Below are 20233 nucleotides of genomic sequence, written 5' to 3'. Positions count from 1 at the left end.
TGGTTTGTGGACCGAGACAAGAAACAACAAAAGGGAGACGAGGTTGATTGTGAAAGTGTAACCTGCAGCTTAACAGCTTAGTCAACAGAACCAGTACGTACATACAGAGAGAAACAGGAACGCTGCTTAAACTTATCCTGACAGGGAATCAATATACAATCAGGGCTCAACTGATAGTCAATCCTGTGTGCCATACGGCAGCGTCAATGTGAGCAGGGAGCATTGGGCAGAAAGCCAGACCACAGTACACAATGCTGGGCCAGAATGCTAAATGCAGAGCCAAGGTGACTGTATCCTGCTTCATCACCCATGCAGTGCTTGATAAGAGAGAGAGAGGGATAGATAGGTGATGATGTAACACATACATCGCTGGCTAATACAACTACTATTTTTTTTTTAATTTAGAATGATTTGTAGGGTCTTAATCAGATCAACTTCATATTTTATCAGTCTAATAAGTGATAATAGTGAAGATCTTGATATTTCATTGAATGGCAAATTTCGATGTTCCACCATTAAACACAAAACTCAGGACTACAATGAGAGATCTGTCCTGAAATTTAAAAAGAGTCCTGGCCTGATGAAATCTACATGCTAATATTCCGTTAAAGTCAAAGCGCCACCTGCTAATCATAGAGATTTTATCAGATCAATACAATATTCAATCAATCAAACCTAAATACTTTACCGATTGAAAAATGTGAATGTGTTGAATTTTACTTAATGGTTTATGTGTTGCGGACTAACACATTTTAAAGTTTTACCATGGAAGGCAAAATTTTTGTAACTCCCAGCAAAAAAAATCCTAGCAAATTTTAAAAAGACCCTCATCGGTTTTTACAGCATACGTGCTGCAAATCCTTACAACTCAAACGCATAAAAAACATGCAGCATTTTCTCATGGAAACGCAAACAAATTAAAAAATTGCCAGAAGCTTCTCACAACGCAAATAGCATGGAACAATGAAAATGAGGGGTTTTTTTTTCTTAATTTTTCTTTAATTGCAGCATTTAAGTGCTCTCAGCCACTGTACATATCAGAACAACTTCAAATTTCACAAAAAGTCCTAAACCAAAAGACATTTACATGCCATTTAAAGTAACAGAGATGGTGTCACCTGCTGGCAACAGAAAAAGGCATGTTGTTCACTACCACAAATATACAATATTTAATATATATCTGCTCAAAATTTTATGTATGATAAGAATACAAGCCTTTAGAGTTTTTAAGTCAATACAGTTGTAATCTGAGTGAACCTACAGTACTGGCACTTTCCACCTATTTTGGCCCACTTAAATGCATAATGCCAATGCTAATTGCTGTTAACCTAAAGGCTCTGGTACCCCTTTTCCACCTGAATGAACTGGGTACCATAGTTCAGAGGTAGTGTTATTATTGGTTTAGATAGGGCTGGGCAACACTGCAAAAACTAAATAAATAAAATAATCACAATGTCATGTGTCATATCATTCGATATTGATAATTATTGATTTTTTTTTTTTTTTTTTTACCAAACCCTTTTAGGAGTATTAGGATTTTTTTTATTTTACAACTTTATTTTAAACAAAATATTTAGTCTCTTCAAAATAAAATAAACAAAAGTGTTAAAGTGAGTCTTAAACTTGATAAATAAAATATTACCAAGTATGTGCAATGGTAAAGCCTAAACACTGAACAAAGCAAACATTAAGGTGTGAATAATAATGATACAGTAAACCTCAAACTCTGTCAACAACACAAATTATGATAATCTAATCTGATATCATTATCAAATCTGATATCATTATTCAAATATATATTGCAACATTACAAATTGTGAAGATGAATGACTATATTACCCCCTATGCTAAAAATCTTTCAAATGGGAAGCTATTGGCTGGGCTGCACAAGAAAAGAAACCAAAAAGCCACTCCTCACTGGTGCTATATGGCACTAATTTTCGCATGTGTTGGTTTTCTGACCTGAAGTGACAAGTGCATGGATTCCTTGACCATTTACAATGGACTTTGCGGCGCTAGCACTCCCCTGGTGTCTCTATTAACCAAGTGAATAAAATCCATTTTCTCAGAGGGTGACAAATAGACAAATAGTTGCTGCAGCTCTGATACAAGTTTATGGAGAAAAGTAAAATCCACTGCAGTGTTTGAATGTGTTTGTCTGAGGTAATTAGTCTGCTGTTATTACTGAAACATGTTTATTCCATACAAAGTGTGAAGCAGACTGACTAGTTCTACTTGCATAAATTACGGTTCTCCATTGGAAATGACAAACACCCCAAGCTTATTGGTACTGCTTCCAAGGCACGCACTCAGCAGCCACATTTTGATAAAACTATAGCACTTCATACCAAATCTTTTTTAATCAATATTGACAATGGTTAATTAATTAACTGGTGAGCAAGAACCCTTTGCTGCTCCAAGAGCTAGAAAGACAGAAGCAGGTATAAGGTCATTAAATATCAAAAATTAGAAAGGAATCAGAAATCAGACATCAGAAAGAAGTAATTTCTAAAAAAAAAAAAAAAAAAAAGTAAGAAACAAGTCTCAACATTCCCAGCAATGAAAAGGTGTAAGGGCAAAATACAAACAATACAAACATCAAAAAAAGGTAAATGTTGTATTGTTGCAAATCAACATTGCCAACCTAACACAGCGAATCCAATGTGTTCATGCAGCAAGCCATAGTTTGCATAGATGAAGATTATAAGCAAAAATAACATGTTTAGAAGAACAGTGTTCAGCTGGGTTTTCAAAATCAGCACCCATATGGGCTTCTGTTTACCCATTGTTGGTCACTGTAACCCTGCCTTCACTCCTGACCCTCTTTGCCCCTGGCAGTGTTTTGGTGCAATTTAAGAGCCACTTTTCTTGGTTCAGAGCTGGTGCTTTGGGTGTTGAAAGACAGAGAATCCATTTGGAACTACCCTCTGTAGTCCCTGTTGTGTACAGGTCTTTATATGTCAATACGGGAAACCTAAAAAGCAAAATGACACCCAAATGGCACTAAAACCTAAACGGAAATAGCAAGAGCAGGCTAAGACAGTAGCCTAGAAGTCTGTGAATTCAGCAGTTTATTTGCAGTCAGAGTTCTCCCATGACCAAAGTCTTGTTACCATCTAATTTAAAGGCACACACAGAGTTAGTGTATCCCAACACTCTGTATTATGGGTAGAAAAGGCTGAAACATCCTACTCTGACGCCTTTAAGGACAGGAAGAAGCCTTCCCCACTTCATTATATTGGTTTATGTCATCGTAAGTTTGCAGAGCGGCTCATAAAATCACCATCGACCCGCATTTGGTAGACAAGTCTCTTTATCTTAACTCTGAGTAATTACAGCTTTTGTGACTTCATAAGAGAAGGCACAACGGGGCATGATGGAAGATGGACGCCACATCTCGATTATCTCAGTAGCCTGTTTGCTCAGACTTATCTAATGGTCTTTTACCGCCTCTAGCTAGGACACTGGCCTAGTTGCAGAGCAGCTATTTATAAGCATGTACAGGCATGGGCCTACAAACCACATCCATAAAGCCATGCACAAGTCCTCCATGATACTCCAGTGCAGGATAACCCACATCATGTCCAGCAAGCGGAAGCTGGAAAAACAGCCAGAGGAAACACCGCAAGGTTAAACAATACACTTCTAATCAAACAGCGTTCATATGCACACATAATTAAACACATGAAGGAAATTCCTAATACTAATGTTTATTCATATCTGCTGGAGAATAATAGCTGGAGATGTGCATGGTTTCCCATTCACCTCAATAGTAATTTCCAGCATTTTTAGTTTTGTGTGTTGACTGGTGCAAGAAAATGCACTATTTTGTCGAAATTTAAAAAAAAAATCAAAAGTCCCTTTTTTATTTCCTGATGTTAAAATATGACCCAAATCCCAGAGATTTTGAGGCCCACAGCACGAGAAGTAGGAGTGCGTTTTTCCCTGCCCACCAAATTGACTGTCAGGCGCCATGTTTCTGTAATAACATGTACACTTGTTACAACTCTCTGTGATTTTTATAAGTGATATGATATTATTTCTGTGATATTTTTAAGTGTTATAAGTTTAAAACGTTTTTAAAACAGAGCACGCTTGTAACCAAAACAGTAAATGGCAATGTAATTCTTAACCACTATAAGCACAACGGCTGCATGGTGTCAGTAAAAGCTAATATGTGTGTGTGTGTGTGTGTGTGTGTGTGTGTGTGTGTGTGTGTGTGTGTGTGTGTGTGTGTGTGTACTGCAAATAGCATTTGTGTGAGACTCATCATTTCAAAAAGGTTTGAATAAACTCCTCAAATACATGAAATAAACTTGGTATTTTTGACTAATCCGTGTCAGTCCCTATCACTGATGTGTTTATCTGATGTGACGCATGAGAAGCAAACACGCACATGGGAACAGTGGGCGGGGAGAAGCAGCTTACACCGACACCAAAATGGGCAGATTCTGGAGTTTATAATAAATAATCTGATGGCCATTTTGAGCGGAACCTTTACAGACACATTCTGAAGACACCAAAGGGAGGAAGTAAAGCTCTTTACAGTGTGGTGCAACGACAACAACTTCGTTCTGAATGTTAAAAAAAACAAGGAGTTAGTGTTTGACTTCAGAAAGAAATGCCCCACTTATTCCCCTGTATATATTCACAACACCGCAGTGGAGACTGTACAGCACGGTAAAATTCCTGGGGGTCCCATCACTGAGAAATTGACTTGGCCTCTCCATTGAAAGCAAACCAGCGACTGCAATTTCTAAGAAGGTTAAGAAGAGCACACCTCAGCCCATCAATCCTCACGACTTTTTACTGGGGAGCTGTTGAGAGTGTTTAAGCCTGAGAAGCAAATCAGTGCAGTTTAGTAAGGGTTTCACGATCCTCCAAATCCTCGATTCGATAACATTTTCGATTCTAAAGGCACGATTCGTTTAGATTTTCGATTATGAATAATTAAATAATTAATGACCAATTAATTATTTGTAGCCTACCGTTTAAACTACCTGACCTGCATGGTCTTTGTTTTACCCATAAACAAATCATACAGTAAATGAATAAAGGCAAGATACGCACATAATTACCACCTGTCAATCACTTTTTCTGCGGGACTCGTGAATAGGCAGTGATCTGTGTCGTTATAATGGCGTCGGTAAAAAAGACGCACAACCAACAGGAACCAGCCAACAGTATCTGAGATGTTCGCTAAAATGACTAAGTACAAGTGAGTGAAAGATTGAAGCAGTCCTCTGACTGCCTGGACCTGCTGTCTCGACCCCATGGCTGTGTGTGTGCGGCTGTGTCTGTGTGTGTGTCAGAGGTAGAGTGGAAGGAGGGCTGCTCAGAAATGCTACACGCCACTGTGGATGTCAAATTGTTGTCATTCTAAAATGCCATTTAAAAACAAAGACTGTGTAAACAGGGCCTGAGTGTGTACTTCTCGCGAGCGGATTTGCAACGGGGGCGGGCGGAGGATCGCGATGCCGGTGTTGTCTATCGGACGAACCCTTGACGAAATCCAAAATGCTTATACACCCGCGACTTCATTGAAAGAGGAGAGGATTTAAGCTCTGTCGACAGGTCTCCTGTATATGCAGTTCAACAAACACTTCAACAAGCCTTTTTTTTCCCGCTTGGCAAGCCAAGCTGACGTGACATGGGGGTATGGCACATCGACGATTCTATTTTTTAATTCAATAATCGAAATTGAGCATAAATTTCGATCGATTTCGATTAAAAATCCAAATCGTGACACCCTTACAGTTTAGTGATAGTTTTTATCCTGTCATTATAAAACTTTTAAATAATACCAAATCTTAAATCTTATTGATGGCTATTATGTAATAATAATACAACAATAGTTAAACTAGCACAGATTGTTAATATTATACTGTGCAATACTGTAGCTATTTAAGTATTAATTTATTCCCTTCTGGGATGGTTATATTTTCATTCATTCATTCATTTTCTTTTCGCTTAGTCCCTTTATTAATCTGAGGTCACCACAGTGGAATGAACCACCAACTTATCTAGCATTGTTTTACAATCACTGGGAAACACCTATACACATTCATTCACACACATACACTACGGACAATTTAGCTTACCAAATTGACCTATACCAAATGTCTTTGGACTGTGGGGGAAACCGGAGCACCCAGAGAAAACCCACGCAAACATTGGGGAAACATGCAAACCTCGCACAGAAATGCCAACTGACCCAGCCGTGGCTCAAACCAGAGGCCTTCTTGTTGTGAGGCGATTGTGCTATCCACTGTTCTGCCCTGGGTTATATTTTATAAAACTATATTTTGACATATTTATTAAATTATATAAGCTTATTTGTTATGTTAGTTTTTATAGTGCTTTTATGTTCTTGTTGGGTCTGATGCAATGTAATTTCATTCTACATTACAATTTTTTGTGATGTTTTGAATGACAAAAAAAGGAAACTAAACTGAAACTGAAAAGCTTATCTTAAATCTTGTAAAAGGGGTAAAATAGGTGCCCTTTCGTAAAAATAGAATACAGTACAAACTAATATTGTGAAATATTACTAGAATTTGAAATATTTATTTTCTATTTGAAAGCATTTTTATTCATTAATTTTTCTTTAGCTTAGTCCCGTTTATCAGTGGTCGCCAAAGCGGAATGGACCAACACCTATTCCGGCATATTTATTACGCAGTGGATGCCTTTCCAGCCACAACTCATGACTGGGAAACACCCATACACTCACATTTACACACATACTCATACACAACAGCAAATTTGGTTCTGAATGCATTTTCATTACATTCATATCTGTAATGTAAAGTTTAATTTTAGCAGCCATATTTCAAGTGTCCAGTGTCATATGATTCCTCAGCGGTAATTTATGGTCGGGGCTCAAAAAACATTGCTTATTATAAGCAATTTTGAAAATTGGTGTGCTGCTTGACATTTTTTGTGCAAATTGAGATTAAAAAAAGTGTTCATCTAAAATCAAATTTTCAGTCACTTTTGATTAATGACACTGATGCTAAAAAAAATCATTAATTTCCTTACATGAAAAAAAATCGAAGTTTAAAAACACTGTGCCTTTTTAGTTACCTTTTTGAACCAGACGGTGTTGTCACAGGCCATGCTAATTCTCAAAACCTGGATTACTGTTGTCTGACAACCAACAAGTCAGTTTGCAAATTAGCTTGTCTTTAATTTTTTTCTTTAACATCTTAGCTAAAATATCTCCAGTGGCAGTGCTTTAACAATGAAATTAGAGAAGGAATTTTAGGGTCAGTGTTTTATAACTACAGCTATAAGTGCTTACACTAAGCTAAAATGGGCTCAGAGAAGTTGCGTCTCTAATTCCCTTTAAAGCACAGCTGCTGCAGTATCAAAACATTAACTGCAACAAATACACCGCATTCAGCTATAAATTTCAAGACAATTACTGTCAAGGCTTCAAACCGCCTGCTGTTAGCAATGTTCCCAATGTTACTCACAATCCACAGGTCTCTATTTGTTTATAAGGACTGTAATAGCTTTGTGTGTTGTAAAATTATACTTAATGCAGTATTTATTTGCTAAAGAATTGTCAATTACTGTGAACAAATTTCGAAAATACATAAATAGATACTATAATACAAGCTATTATTCATAAAACCAATAAGGAAACATATTATTAACAACGCATATATTTTATAATCAAGCTTAAACGATTAGTTCACACATTAAAGGATTGTTAAAGCCTGGGGAAGGGGAGGAGGGGGGCTAACAAGATGAATGCAGCAATGTACAAAGACATTCTGAATGAAGACCTGCTTCAGAGTGCTCTTGACTTCAGACTGGGGCGATGGTTCATCTTCCAGTAGGACAAGGACCCAAATCACACTGCCAAAATATTAATGGAGTGGCTTCACAACTCGGTGAATGTCCTTGAGTGGCCCAGCCAGAACCCAGACCTAAATCCTATTGAACATCTCTGGAGTGAACTGAAAATGGCTGTACACCGTCTGTAATTGCTGCCAAAGGTGCATAAACAAAATATTGAGCAAAGGCTGTAAATACTTATGTACATGTGATTTTTCAGGCTTTTTGTTTTTTAATAAATTTGCAACAATTTCAAAAAATCTTTTTTCAAATTGTCATTATGGGGCATTGTGTGTAGAATTGAGGAAATCAGTGAATTTAATCCATTTTGGGATAAGGCTGTAAGATTAAAAAAATGTAGAAAAAAAGAAGCTATGAATCCTTTCCGGATGCACTGTATAGCCATACTTAGCTGACGAATCGTTAGCAAATGACTGAGTAACAACACATTCACCCACTTCAATGTTGTAGGTTTGTTTGCTCCTGCCTTTGATCGATACCTCCCTATATCTATACCTAAACACATACTATTGCATTACTTCATCATTTAAACTCAACTTTGATTTGTGTTTTCAGTCACAAAATTTAAATAAACAGATGCAAAATGCTTATAATTTTTTCGTTTTTGGCTGAAAACTTCATGTAATTTTTTTACATAAAATATGCATAATGTAAAATAGGCGATGGGAAGTAAATGGCGATATCATTTTTATTTTGGGTTAAACTAACCTTTTATACTAACAGAAAAAGAACGTCCAAGGCACTCGAAAAATGGAAATGAAATAAAGGATTTTTAATATATTTTTTCCATATTTCGAGTGTCTTGGACATTCTTTTGCTGTTTATTCTGATAAATCCCTCACCCAAAGAGCACTGGTACATTAATTAAGCTACCCCTGAGCACTTTTTGTTTGATTTTGGACTTGTAACTTTTTATACTCTTAGCCTCAATCAAAACTGTGAGGCAAAGACAAAAAAATGTAAATGTATCCTTCGTTACAGCATCAGTCTGTTTACTACAACCTAGTGCTCAAAAAGCACAATTTGTATAACAACGCAAATCCTGTACAGTCATTTGCACAGTCTTCACTTCCTGTGGAAGATGGTCACACACAAATGAACAGACTCTCTCGTGGTTTGTGTGTTTATTTAAATATGATATCCTCCCTGACCCATTAACTCCCTCTGACTTCTAGGCGCCCAATTTTCTTTCTCTTTTTGATCTTCAAAGAGGTGTTTCTGTTGGAATATGACTCTCCCAGCACCTTTGCTCCTCCCCTATGAAGATGAATGACAGATTTACATTCTGCGAACAATGAGCAGAACACCTGCTCGTAGACAAACTAATGAACATACATTCATTCACGTAAACACACCTGCAGAGCTTAGACCTAGAGTTTAAAGACCTTTAAAGCTCTGGGCCCCTGGACCCTGTGATCAACCACCTGGACTTAAGTGACACTTAAAGCCACACCCAAGCTGTGATTTGTGTCACTTATATACACAAACAAACTTGCTATTTATAAACACTTAGATAGACCCACAGAAATGTTCTTTTTAATCCATGTTTGGGAATAAAATTATGTTTGAAATATTGGAGTAGTGTTATATTGTTAGTGAACATCTTAGCAATACCTATACTGTTGAAAGTGGCATTTAAATGAATGCGTAAATGCTGCATATGCTGGTATTTTCACATTATGCCTAGCTCTGTGTTAAATGAACAGTTCACCCACAAATAACTCATGAGATCTGATAAACACAAAAAAAGTAACTTTCATATTAGTTTTTTTTGCCTCTTATGGATAGCAGCGGTTCCCAGTTTACAAACTTCTTCAGAAGCTTTTTTTTGTTTTGTTTTCAACAGAAAAATAAACTTAAATAGGTTGGTGGATGAGTGAGACGTGAGTAAACTGACATTTTTGGGTGAACTACACCTTTGAGGACCCTTTTAACCATACGCTTACCAATGTTTCTTTTTAACAAAGTGTCTAAGTGTTGACATTACTTTTATTCCTGCAACACAAACAACTAATCAAAAACTGCCTTCATACTGGTCTCATTATTCATGCATTTTGTACAGCAGAGCATTGAGAGTAGTTTTGGCATTTACAGGAAACCACAGCATAAGTAAACATTGCTATATCCTCTGCATTGTCCTGCAATTTTCTGCATTAACTTTGCTGCTTAGAAGACCCAAGGCAACTAAAGCAGATTAATGTGACAATGTTTATCAAGCTTAATAAAGATTTGATTAAAATGTGACATGCTTTACAACTTGTCCAAATTAATGATCATTTTACAATAATTAAATCTACCCCAGATTTACAGATCAAAGTTTTTTTTTGCTCGTTTAAATGGCTGTGATTTTAACAGTTAATAAAATGTACAAAATATTTTAAAATGCTACAATAGAAATATGTTATCTGGTGATCAATACATTTCCTTACTATACACAGAAACTTTCGTCTGTCTTAAAAAAAATTTGGATTGAAAAAAAAAAGCCTTTTAAGAGGTGTTTTGATAGTTTAGAGCCACTGTACAAGTGAAAGCCAAACTCCAGAATGCCAAACAACAAACAAATAAAGACTGCGTGAAGAATGTGGTGGATGGTTGAGAATCACTGTTGTAGTCTATTGTATGCCACTGTTAGGTTTGTGTGTCTGAGTGTGTGCCCTTAGTATCAAAAGCAAAGTATCAAAATTCCACTTATTTCCTGAAATAAACTTTGCATTTTGTAATAATCCCATGCAGCTCTTTGATGGAGGTGAACTTTCCTTTCTCTCTGTAAAGTGAATTAAAGGAACATTTTTTATTTTTTTAAGAGAGACGAGAAATAAACATCACTGCTTGAATTAACTCCAAAATGTTTCACTTTTTCTGCAACGGATTAATTATTACATATTGGAGTTGTTGAGTGGCCAAATTTTTGCATTTGAATACGAAAAAATACATACAAACATTTTTGACTTTGGACAGTGTGCAAAGACCTTAACATTGTAAGAATTATTGGAGTACGACAGTTTACTGAAAATTTAAAAATCCTCTACCATATTTAACAATAAATTCTTGCTGTAAATCTGTATTTTTAACTGTAATAAAAATATTAACTGTAAAAAAAGCTGCTAGCTACTATTTAATATTGTAAAATGGGATATGTGCACACAGACTTTTAATTTCAGCCAGCCAGCCCCAGTGCTTCCAGTAAACGGTCTCGCCATTATTAAATTGCTATGTTTAAGGTCTGATTTCTTTAAAAATCTGTGATCTTCACTGCATGATAGATATCCGAAGTGATATGTATGTAATAAAGAGATATATGAAGTGGGTCTCAGATCAGACAAGAAGCACTGCATTAAATTCTATCTCAACACCGTCATGTCGTATGTATAAATGACAGTTTATTTTACCCCAGTATTTTCAATGGAGTTTATGCGCTCACCTGCTGATCCTGCCTGTGCTAGCAGTTACACTGTCAGTCATCTCGTTTACGCTTGAAAAACTATATGAATGCTGAAGTCTATTTAACTAAATCTATTGTAATTATATTACAACATCAAACCTGTAAAAGGAACTTTATGAAATTGAAAATAGTTACAAAAAGCTTTCACCGGAAGTTTATCGTTGGGTGAAAAACATTAGCTGTGCATATCCCCCATTTGAACTAAATAAAAAAAGATTGTGTTTGAGTACTTGTATTTCATTGCAATTACATATGCTATTTAGGGATGCTCCGATCGATAGGTATCAGCCAGAGATCGGTATAAGCTGATAATCACATTTTACGACTCGATCTGTATACTCGCCAAACTGGCTGATCTCATGAACCGATCACAGGTGTTTGTTTACTAGCACCAGACAGGCTAGATGGAGAGCAAAACATTGGGTTGGCCTTGCATGCGTTTAAACCTTTATACATATTTAAGAACTAAAAGTTCTGTCTCTTTGAAAATAAAAAATATTAAAACTTTTTTTAAACATGAATATTTAATAATATATTTTTTTGTAATATGCTTACTGCGTTAAACAAATATGTATTTATAGATGTGTATTTTAAGTTATGCATCATTTTCAGCTTGAATACTTTTTGGATGCACAGTATATTGCAATTAAATAGGTTATTTAATGTATAAAGTTTATTTTGTCATTGCAATTAAATATGCTGTTTAATGTAAAAATTCTAGTAGCAAACTTAAAACCCACAAATGCTGTATACAACACGAAATTAAATCCAAGTTAAAACGTGAACCCGAGTGGAACCAGTTCTTCTCTCTTCCAATTCTCATATAAAGTAGCAGTGCAGATATTTTCAGCACAGATGGACAAAGTGTTGAGCCCAACTGTGAATTCAACTGAGCTCTGCAGGAGAAAGATGCAAGGAGACATGTGAAGAGATAAATCCTTACATCTCGAACACACACAGACGGGTTTGTTTTCACTTGTTCAATAGTTGCTGGGGAAACTGTCTGAAAAACATATGTGCAGTGTGTCCTTTTGGAGCTTCTCTAGGAGTGCGTGACTTTTATGTGTGCACACAAGCCTGACCTTGAGCTTTTGGAAAAAGACCTTTATATTCTGTCAGTCTGAGCATATCAGTGTATATTTGTGCATGTGTGTGTGCTAGTCAAGATGTGGAGCAGAGTCTGAAAGACTGGAATGCAGGAAATGCATCCTGGAGATACAAACAAACCCAGCGACAAGAGATGGCAGTGGCTTAACCAGTAAAGTCATCCGAAGTCTCACACAATCCTGAAGCAGAATTATCAGTGTTTGCAGTGCTTGGGGATATAATCATGTTATTATCTCACATTGCCCAGCAGGTAACAGGAGGACTATTATAGTTAGACATAGACAAGCGATAGACAAGAACTGTGAATGCAAGGACCATGCCAAAACCTGATTCCATGATTCTAGCAGGTGTTCTGGGTGGTTGCCAGGACATTACTTTGTGGTTGCTAAAATGTTCAAAGTGGTTGCTAGGCAGTTAGAGTCTATTAGAGATGTGCAAAATGTATTGTTTACAATAATGTGTCAAACAGTGCATTGATTCAGTAAGTTAAACTGTTCTCTGATATTTATACATACATGAGAAGCATGAGGCTTAAGCTATTTAAAAATATTCCAGAATTAGTTTTCCATGCTTATTTATAACTACAGATATTAACCCTAAAATGAAAAGCTCAGATTTTACCATATTTAGAACACTGGTGAATATCAATGAGCTCTAATCTGAAGCCCATGTCAGCGCCTACTCTTTCTCTGACACACACAGCTTGATGTACTCTGAAACACACACATTCAAAATAATCATACTTCCTTTGTCAAAAAATATTTTAACGAATTGAGTAGATGTCTTTTTAAGATGTCTGTCTTTAGAAAAAATATCCAGTGAGCAGCAGTTCTGTGGGTGCAAATGCCTTGTTGATGCCAGAGGTCAGAGGAGAATGGCCAGACTGGTTCGAAAGGCAACAATAACTCAAATAACCTCTTGTTACAACCGAGGTATGCAGAAGAGTATCTCTGAACACACAACACATCCAACCTTAAGGAAGATGGGCTACAGCAGCAGAAGACCACACCGGGTGCCACTCTTGTCAGATAAGAACAGGGAACTGAGGCTACAATTCGCACAGGCTCACCAAAATTGGACAATAGATTGGAGAAACGTTGCCTGGTCTGATGAGTCTTGATTTCTGCTGCAACATTCGGAAGGTAGGGTCAAAATGTAGTGTCAACAACATGAAAGCATAGATCCAAATATTTATACAAATTTATCTAAACCTGTTCATTAAATACTAATAAAATGGAAAGCTGATTTTATCCTAAAACATTACAGAAATTACAGAAAATAGGGAAACAATCATGTAGAGATGTCAGCACCAATAGCCTTGTGGTTAGTGCGTCGACACATGGCACTGAGGTGCTCACGGTGACCCTAGTTTGATTCCCGGCTCGAGGTCCTTTGCCGACCCTTCTCCTATCTCTGCTCCCAATACTTTCCTGTCTCTACAACACCACTGTCCTATCACAATAAATGTGAAAACCCCTAAAAAATAATTATTAAAAAAAAAATCAGAGTAATAAAAAAAAAACTTACAAAAATAAATACAACACTAGCATGAAAAACTAAAAAACAGCACAATCTCTAATTACAGTTGTAGAATGATTTGGGGAAAATTATGTAAAATGTCACAATTAGGGCTAAGCGTTATTGTAAAACAAGCTGTCACGATATCATATTTAATTTTATCAAATATACATAATTATTAAATATTTTTAACAATACATTTAGGAATATTTGGATTTTTGTTTCTTAACCACTTTATTTTAAATTTACCAACATTTCTAAGGCAAATAGTTTTGATGGTCAAAAACAAAAATATTTAAACAAAATATCTCATCTCTTTATGATAAGATAAACATAACTGTTAAAGAGACTCTTAAACATGATAAATAAAACGTTACAAAGTGTGTGCAATGGTAAAGGTAGATCAAGAACTGTAAGGTGTGAATAATAATGATACAGTAATCCTCAAAATCCTCAACAAATTATGATAATCAGATCTGAGCTTTCAAGTTAAGGAACCAGCCGTCATTGTTCAAAAACTGTACATACTTGCAACATTACTAATTGTGAAGTTGAATGACTACATTACCCCTTGCAAAAAATAAAAAAACTTATCAGATGAGGTGCTAGTGGCTGGCGTGATGTTATTCCTGAAGTGATAAGCGCGTGCTTTGTGTTTGTCAGAGGTAATTAGTCTGCCGTTATTAAAGAAATGTGTATGTGCCATACAAAGTGTGAAGCAGATTGGTTAGTTTTAGTGCTCAAGGCATTTGGAAAAATTATGTTTTTAACTAGGTGCGGCTGGAAAATATTTACCATGTGCCTGTTGCTCCCCTGTGCGCGTTGTTCAGGTCGCACGCGCACCTCCATTGGAAATGACAAACTGACACAATAAGCTTATTGGCAATGCTTCCAAGGCACACGCTCAGCAGCCACGTTTTAATAAAACTATTGCGCTTCATACTGAAATTACAAACCAAACTTTTTTTATTTTCAATATTGACAATGGTGTTAGGTCAAAAAATACAGATTTCGATTTTATAGCCCAGCCCAAGTCACAAAAGCACTCATAATAAGAGATACAAAGTTTTGCCTCAAAGAAACAAACAGAAAAAAGAGCCTCTACAAAATTTAAATAGTACTAACCCGACAAACATTAAGTTTAGTTTGATCCTAAATTATCCATTTCTCAAAACTTTTACAGTACCAACCCAGTCTCTTGAAACAACTTTCCCTAGTTCACATAATAGCTTGTCCCCCATTCTCTACAGTAAATCAGACAAGAGATTGGCAGATCAAGAACATGCTAATTCAGACATGGAAAGGGCTGAGGACAATCTGTTAGAATGCACAGCACTTATAAAAGAATAAAGAATGATGAAGTCAGCACTGAGTATGCGGTATGTGCATGTATCCATCACTCGTCTGTCTTTGCCCCATGAACACAAGGCTGTCACACTTTGTTCACCTTACAGGAGTCCCAGTTCCAAGCTGTCAGTACATTTTCCATCTTCAGAGCCTCCACCGCCTGCTCCCTGCTCTCCATTTCTCTCCTTGCTCACGCACTCTTCCAATCCTCATTCCACTCACATATTAACATACTCTGCAAAGAGGCCAGTTTGGTAGTTTCACAAATCCGTAAAGCTTTCCGTAGGTAATTATGGTCTCATTATATCTGCATAACCGATAAGAGCAAGTTACTATAATCACTTCCAGCCATTTTCCATCTAACAAGGCTAATTTCCTTCCTGAAAGGGTCTCTCTTTGTATTTCAAGGGAGACCGGCAGGGGCAGTGAAATGTGGAAGGGGTATTTGGAGTGGCCCCCAAACTGACTTTCCCCATCTGTTCCCACAGTTTTGGAGAGGAGAGCATCACCCAACGTTCCCCTAAGCGTTCAGACTATTGAGACTCCGCAGCTGCACGTCAGCAAGGACGGAAATACACTTCCTGCAATAAACAAGAGGAGCCGTCTCAAACCGTGGTGTTTGAAGATGAGGCCTGACGAGGGATGAAGTGGTCTAGTTGTGTCTCATTGACAGGCTGAATGGAGGTTGATGGAGCTCTCTGGAACCGCAGAGAAACAGTAGGGAAGCAGCTTCTAAACAGCAAGGGATGATTTGACATTTTAAAAGACTCTGCGGTGAATTTCAAAATTTCAACCCCAGAAAAATGTTGAGAGCCGCTTTGGATATTCAAGCAAACACTCTTAATATTTCATATGCGATTATGCATTCAGAGCTGAAGCTTGATTTTAGGTCACTGCACTGTTTAAACGCTTGAAGGAAATAAAAAGGTTTGAATAAACATCAGACAAATGTCTTAAGGCGGGGTTGTACATGGTGCAAATGCTGCTGGTTGGATTATTGTATGTCCATGCACATGTCATGAGTGAGTGATTTTATGACTAGGTCTGGACATTTTGACCTGATTATGATTAATGAACTTTTTTTTTCATAGTTCACTGACAAGTTTTGAACGGGTAATATGATCACATATTACAAGTCAAAGATTTTTAAATGAAAGGTGCATTACTTGATTTTAAAATAATTGAAGGAAAACACAGACTACATACACAATCTGCTATCTATGATAATTAATCAACGTTAAACAACTGAAATTAAAACACACATTGACTAAAACGAACAGTCCCAAATGAATATCTTGCACTTTTGTAAACAATATGTATTATTTTCAATGGTTTTCATATTAAAAGTTGAAAATAAGCAGTATCTCTTCTAAATTAAAAAAAACTCTTTTATATCCTGTAAATAATATTTTAAACAGTGCATTTCTTGCATCTTCTGTTAATAAATATAATAATGTAAATAATAATTTTATTGTAATAGAAAATATGCAATCTCAAGGCACAGCTTCCAATCATCGTCAATGCAGTGCAAATGTGTAAATGTGTCTGCAGCAGACCATACCCATGCATTTGACTCAGAAGAATAAGCAGCGGATCACACCAAATGCACTTTTACTTTCTAAAAAAAGCGAGGTGTAATGAGGTGTCCACGCAGCTTCTCCTACCGCAGCAAATTCAGTTTTTACTGTTGATATTTGGCACCAGATAATAATAAGGAAGTGACGATTTGGTTCGCTTTGATAGAAATGCTGCTTTATTTACACATTATTTACTTGATAATCCAGTTTTGCGCATAAAGTTAATTCACATTTTTGGATAGGAACATAGCTACTGATGACATCATTGAACAGAACCTGCATAGGCTGTGAATAATTGGTAATAAAGTTGTAAATAACATTTAGTTTGTTGCATAGAGTGATCGTTTAGGAGCCGCACGGGAAGTATTATTTGCATGTATGTTTTTTTTTCCTCATGAACAGGAGCACATTCGGCAGTAAAACTAAAAACGAAAGCACGCACATCATTTAAATTATTATATCACATTTCAAAGTTATGATTACGACAAGCATTTAATATGTTTTTTTTTTCATAGCGCACACAAAAAGCTTAAAAAATAAATGTTCACTCAGTAAAACTACTCTAGCCTATATATTGTTGAATATAATGCAAAAGGAAATCTGAAAATGGCAAATGTCTCATTTTACCAATTGAAAAAAACGGTCTAATAATGTTGTCAATGACAAATGACAAGCATGTCTTAAACATAATAATTTAACTTCAGAATTATGAATAGCTGTCAACACTTTACAGTGCATTAAAACTCATTTTCTAGTATATTTATTTAAAATCCACCATTCAGTCTATTCAAAATTTTGCATTATAACCAACAGTAGACCTCCTATACATAGGCCTGATATTATTATTGCCGTAGAATCGCAAAATCGTGGATCTCATTTTAGCCAGAATCGTGCAGCTCTATTTCTGAATATCAATTTTGATTGCTTTTCAATTAATCATCCAGCCCCGTTTATGACCCTGCGAATACTGAAGCAATCACACGAAATTCCATGCCATGGATAGAGGAAAACATTGTTTCCAGAGCCTCCTCTCTCTCATATCATTGATACAAGTAGAGATAAAGTAGAGGTTATTTTTTAGCATTGGGAAACCAGTGCGCCTAGGTCACCCTGTGTGTGTGAATTATAAAGTGAATTATAGCCTTGGCCGCTGTAAACTATAATCTCTGACAACTGTATCATGCATGACACATCATAGCGCTCTTGCTGTTCAGTAGGTTTGTCATCCTGATTGGTCGACTTCAGACTGATCGAAATGCCAGCTCGTTCAACTGCACACACCTCACGAATTCAAGCCGACAGCTCCCAAACTTTTTTGAGAAGTTAAAAAATTATTGAGAGCTTGTAGTTTCTCCCGATGGGAAAAGAAAATCATGTACAGTACAAGCTCATACACTAGCAAAAAGCACACCGTTTTTTATTGGTTTTAGTTTTTATTTTATTTTGACTCTTAGTTTTCAAATTCAGTTTTAATTAGTTTTTATATTTTGAAATTGCTTAGTTTTGATTTAGTTTTTTATTAGTTACAGTTTTAGTTTTTTGTTTGGTGTTTTTTGTAAATTAAGATATTTGTTTGGTGCAAGATTCAAAATCATCAGAATAAATATTGCATAATAAAAATTCTACTAAATATAGGCTACATTCTACATCTACCGCTACCATCTACCCATCCTCAAATTCAAATACAACAGTCCACAAGACAGCAGTACAACATGTGTGCAAGGCTGCTTCTGAGGATAAATGCACAGTAGTAATGGGAAGACCGGATCTTTCGTGACAATCCTCCCACGTTTGCTATCCACATTCCAAAAATATAGTAGGAAATCCTCATTTCAGTCTGTTAAAACATCTCCATGATCTGAAAAGTTTCTTCCAATAATGTTTTGCAACCAAACTGAAGCATGATCCACTTATTGAAATTCCATCACGACTTTTCGACTTTTTAGTTCAGTCACACAGAAGGCTGTCATTTAATGTTTGTGTTCGGTTCACATATGCGCTGTATTATCGGGTTACCGTTTCTCAAATCTGATCTCAGTGTACTGTTCTAAAAACTGAATAACTATATATATTGGTTTATTTCGAGTCAGAAGGGGGTATCAGGCATGTAAAAAGTAAGTTGTTTGTGGGTAAGTGCTTAAAGTAACTGGAACGCGAATTGTTTCAAATCATTCAGTTGGATTTGGTGAACTTTTTCAAAAGGTTCACTTAGAAGATCCGGTGAAAAAGAACAATTAGTTCCTGATCGCGATCACTAATACAGAAATAAAACCCATTGAATGTTGTCACCATGCTACTGTCATTGTTTTTGTCGTGGGAGCAACAGTGAGGATCACTAGAGGAGGATCGGCTTGATCTGGCCAATGGCATCAGGATTACAGGCTCTGAGGTGCCGTATGGATCAAACACCTGGCAGCGTGAAGTAAACAGATTTACTTCTAAAAGGCTTGCAGTATGTATTAAATACATTTACAAAGACAAAAACGAATGACATTTTTACTATAATTTTAGTTAGTGGAGTTTAGTTTTTGTATGTACACAATTCAGTTTCAATTAGCTCTATTTTTCTCGTTTTTATTATTATTTCAGTTAATGAAAATCTTGTTTCAATTTTAGTTTTCGTTTTTTCATTTATTTTCGTTAACTATACTAAGCTTGGGTTGAATGAAAATATTAGTTACAAAGCACAACTATCAACTGGTTTAAGTATCATAGACCATACTTCACATTATCCAGCAGCTAGCTCTCTGCAACTCTCACATGGTTGCCCACTGAAGCTAAGCAGGTCAGTAACTGGTTGGAAGACCACATATGAAAGCTAGGTTGCTGCTGGAAATGGTGTTAGTGAGGCCAGCAGGGGGCGCTCAACCTGTGGTCTGTGTGGGTACTAACGCCCCAGTATATTGATGGGGACACTAGACAGCTCAGTGAGCGCCGTCTTTTAGACAAGACGTTAAATCGAGGTCCTGACTCTCTGTGGTCCTTAAAAATATCAGGATGTCCTTCGAAAAAGAGCATCCTGGCTAAAAAATGTGTAAAAGCGTTTTGAGTGTCTAGAAAAGCGCTACATAAATGTAAGGAATTATTTTTAGTTATTATTAATATTTTAGATATTTTTTATTTAAAAAGACAAAAAAAACACTTATTAAATATGTAACGTAATTATGGAGATAAACTAAACTCTTTAAGCTCAGTTAAGCTCTGGAATAATGTAGCAAGCACTCTTAATATTTCATGAATGATTCTGCATTTAGAGCTGAAGCTTGATTATAGGTCATCACAAAGGTTGATGGAAATATTAAAATGTTCTCAATAACCATCATCAGTCTCGTCAGGTGCGACTGCAGTTTGTTGCCACATATTCACCACCACCCGA

General features: G+C 36.4%; 1 protein-coding gene and 1 long non-coding RNA gene across 6 annotated transcripts in view; both read right to left on the bottom strand.

Moving 5' to 3' along the window:
* cfdp1 (chromatin remodeling protein CFDP1) overlaps positions 1-20233 on the bottom strand; it is a 66941-nt gene that overhangs the window by 22736 nt on the left and 23972 nt on the right. Inside the window, exon 6 of one of the 5 annotated variants that reach the window (XM_087292454.1) lies at positions 5959-9123. Coding sequence (XP_087148580.1) covers positions 9021-9123 — 103 coding nt within the window. The 3' untranslated portion in view covers positions 5959-9020. 5 annotated transcript variants of the gene reach the window in all.
* On the bottom strand, positions 1537-5255 carry LOC147832818 (uncharacterized). Its single transcript, XR_015514953.1, has 2 exons — positions 4563-5255; positions 1537-4423 (listed from the first exon to the last, which is right to left on the bottom strand). It is a non-coding gene; the product is annotated as an uncharacterized LOC147832818 (long non-coding RNA).

The sequence above is a fragment of the Danio rerio genome, chromosome 18 (genome assembly GCF_052040795.2).
Source record: "Danio rerio strain M-AB ecotype USA chromosome 18, GRCz13ab, whole genome shotgun sequence".
NCBI classification, from domain to species: Eukaryota; Metazoa; Chordata; class Actinopteri; order Cypriniformes; family Danionidae; genus Danio; species Danio rerio.
Note: the sequence above shows the minus strand (reverse complement) of the source record. Positions and strands in the feature narration are given on the sequence as shown.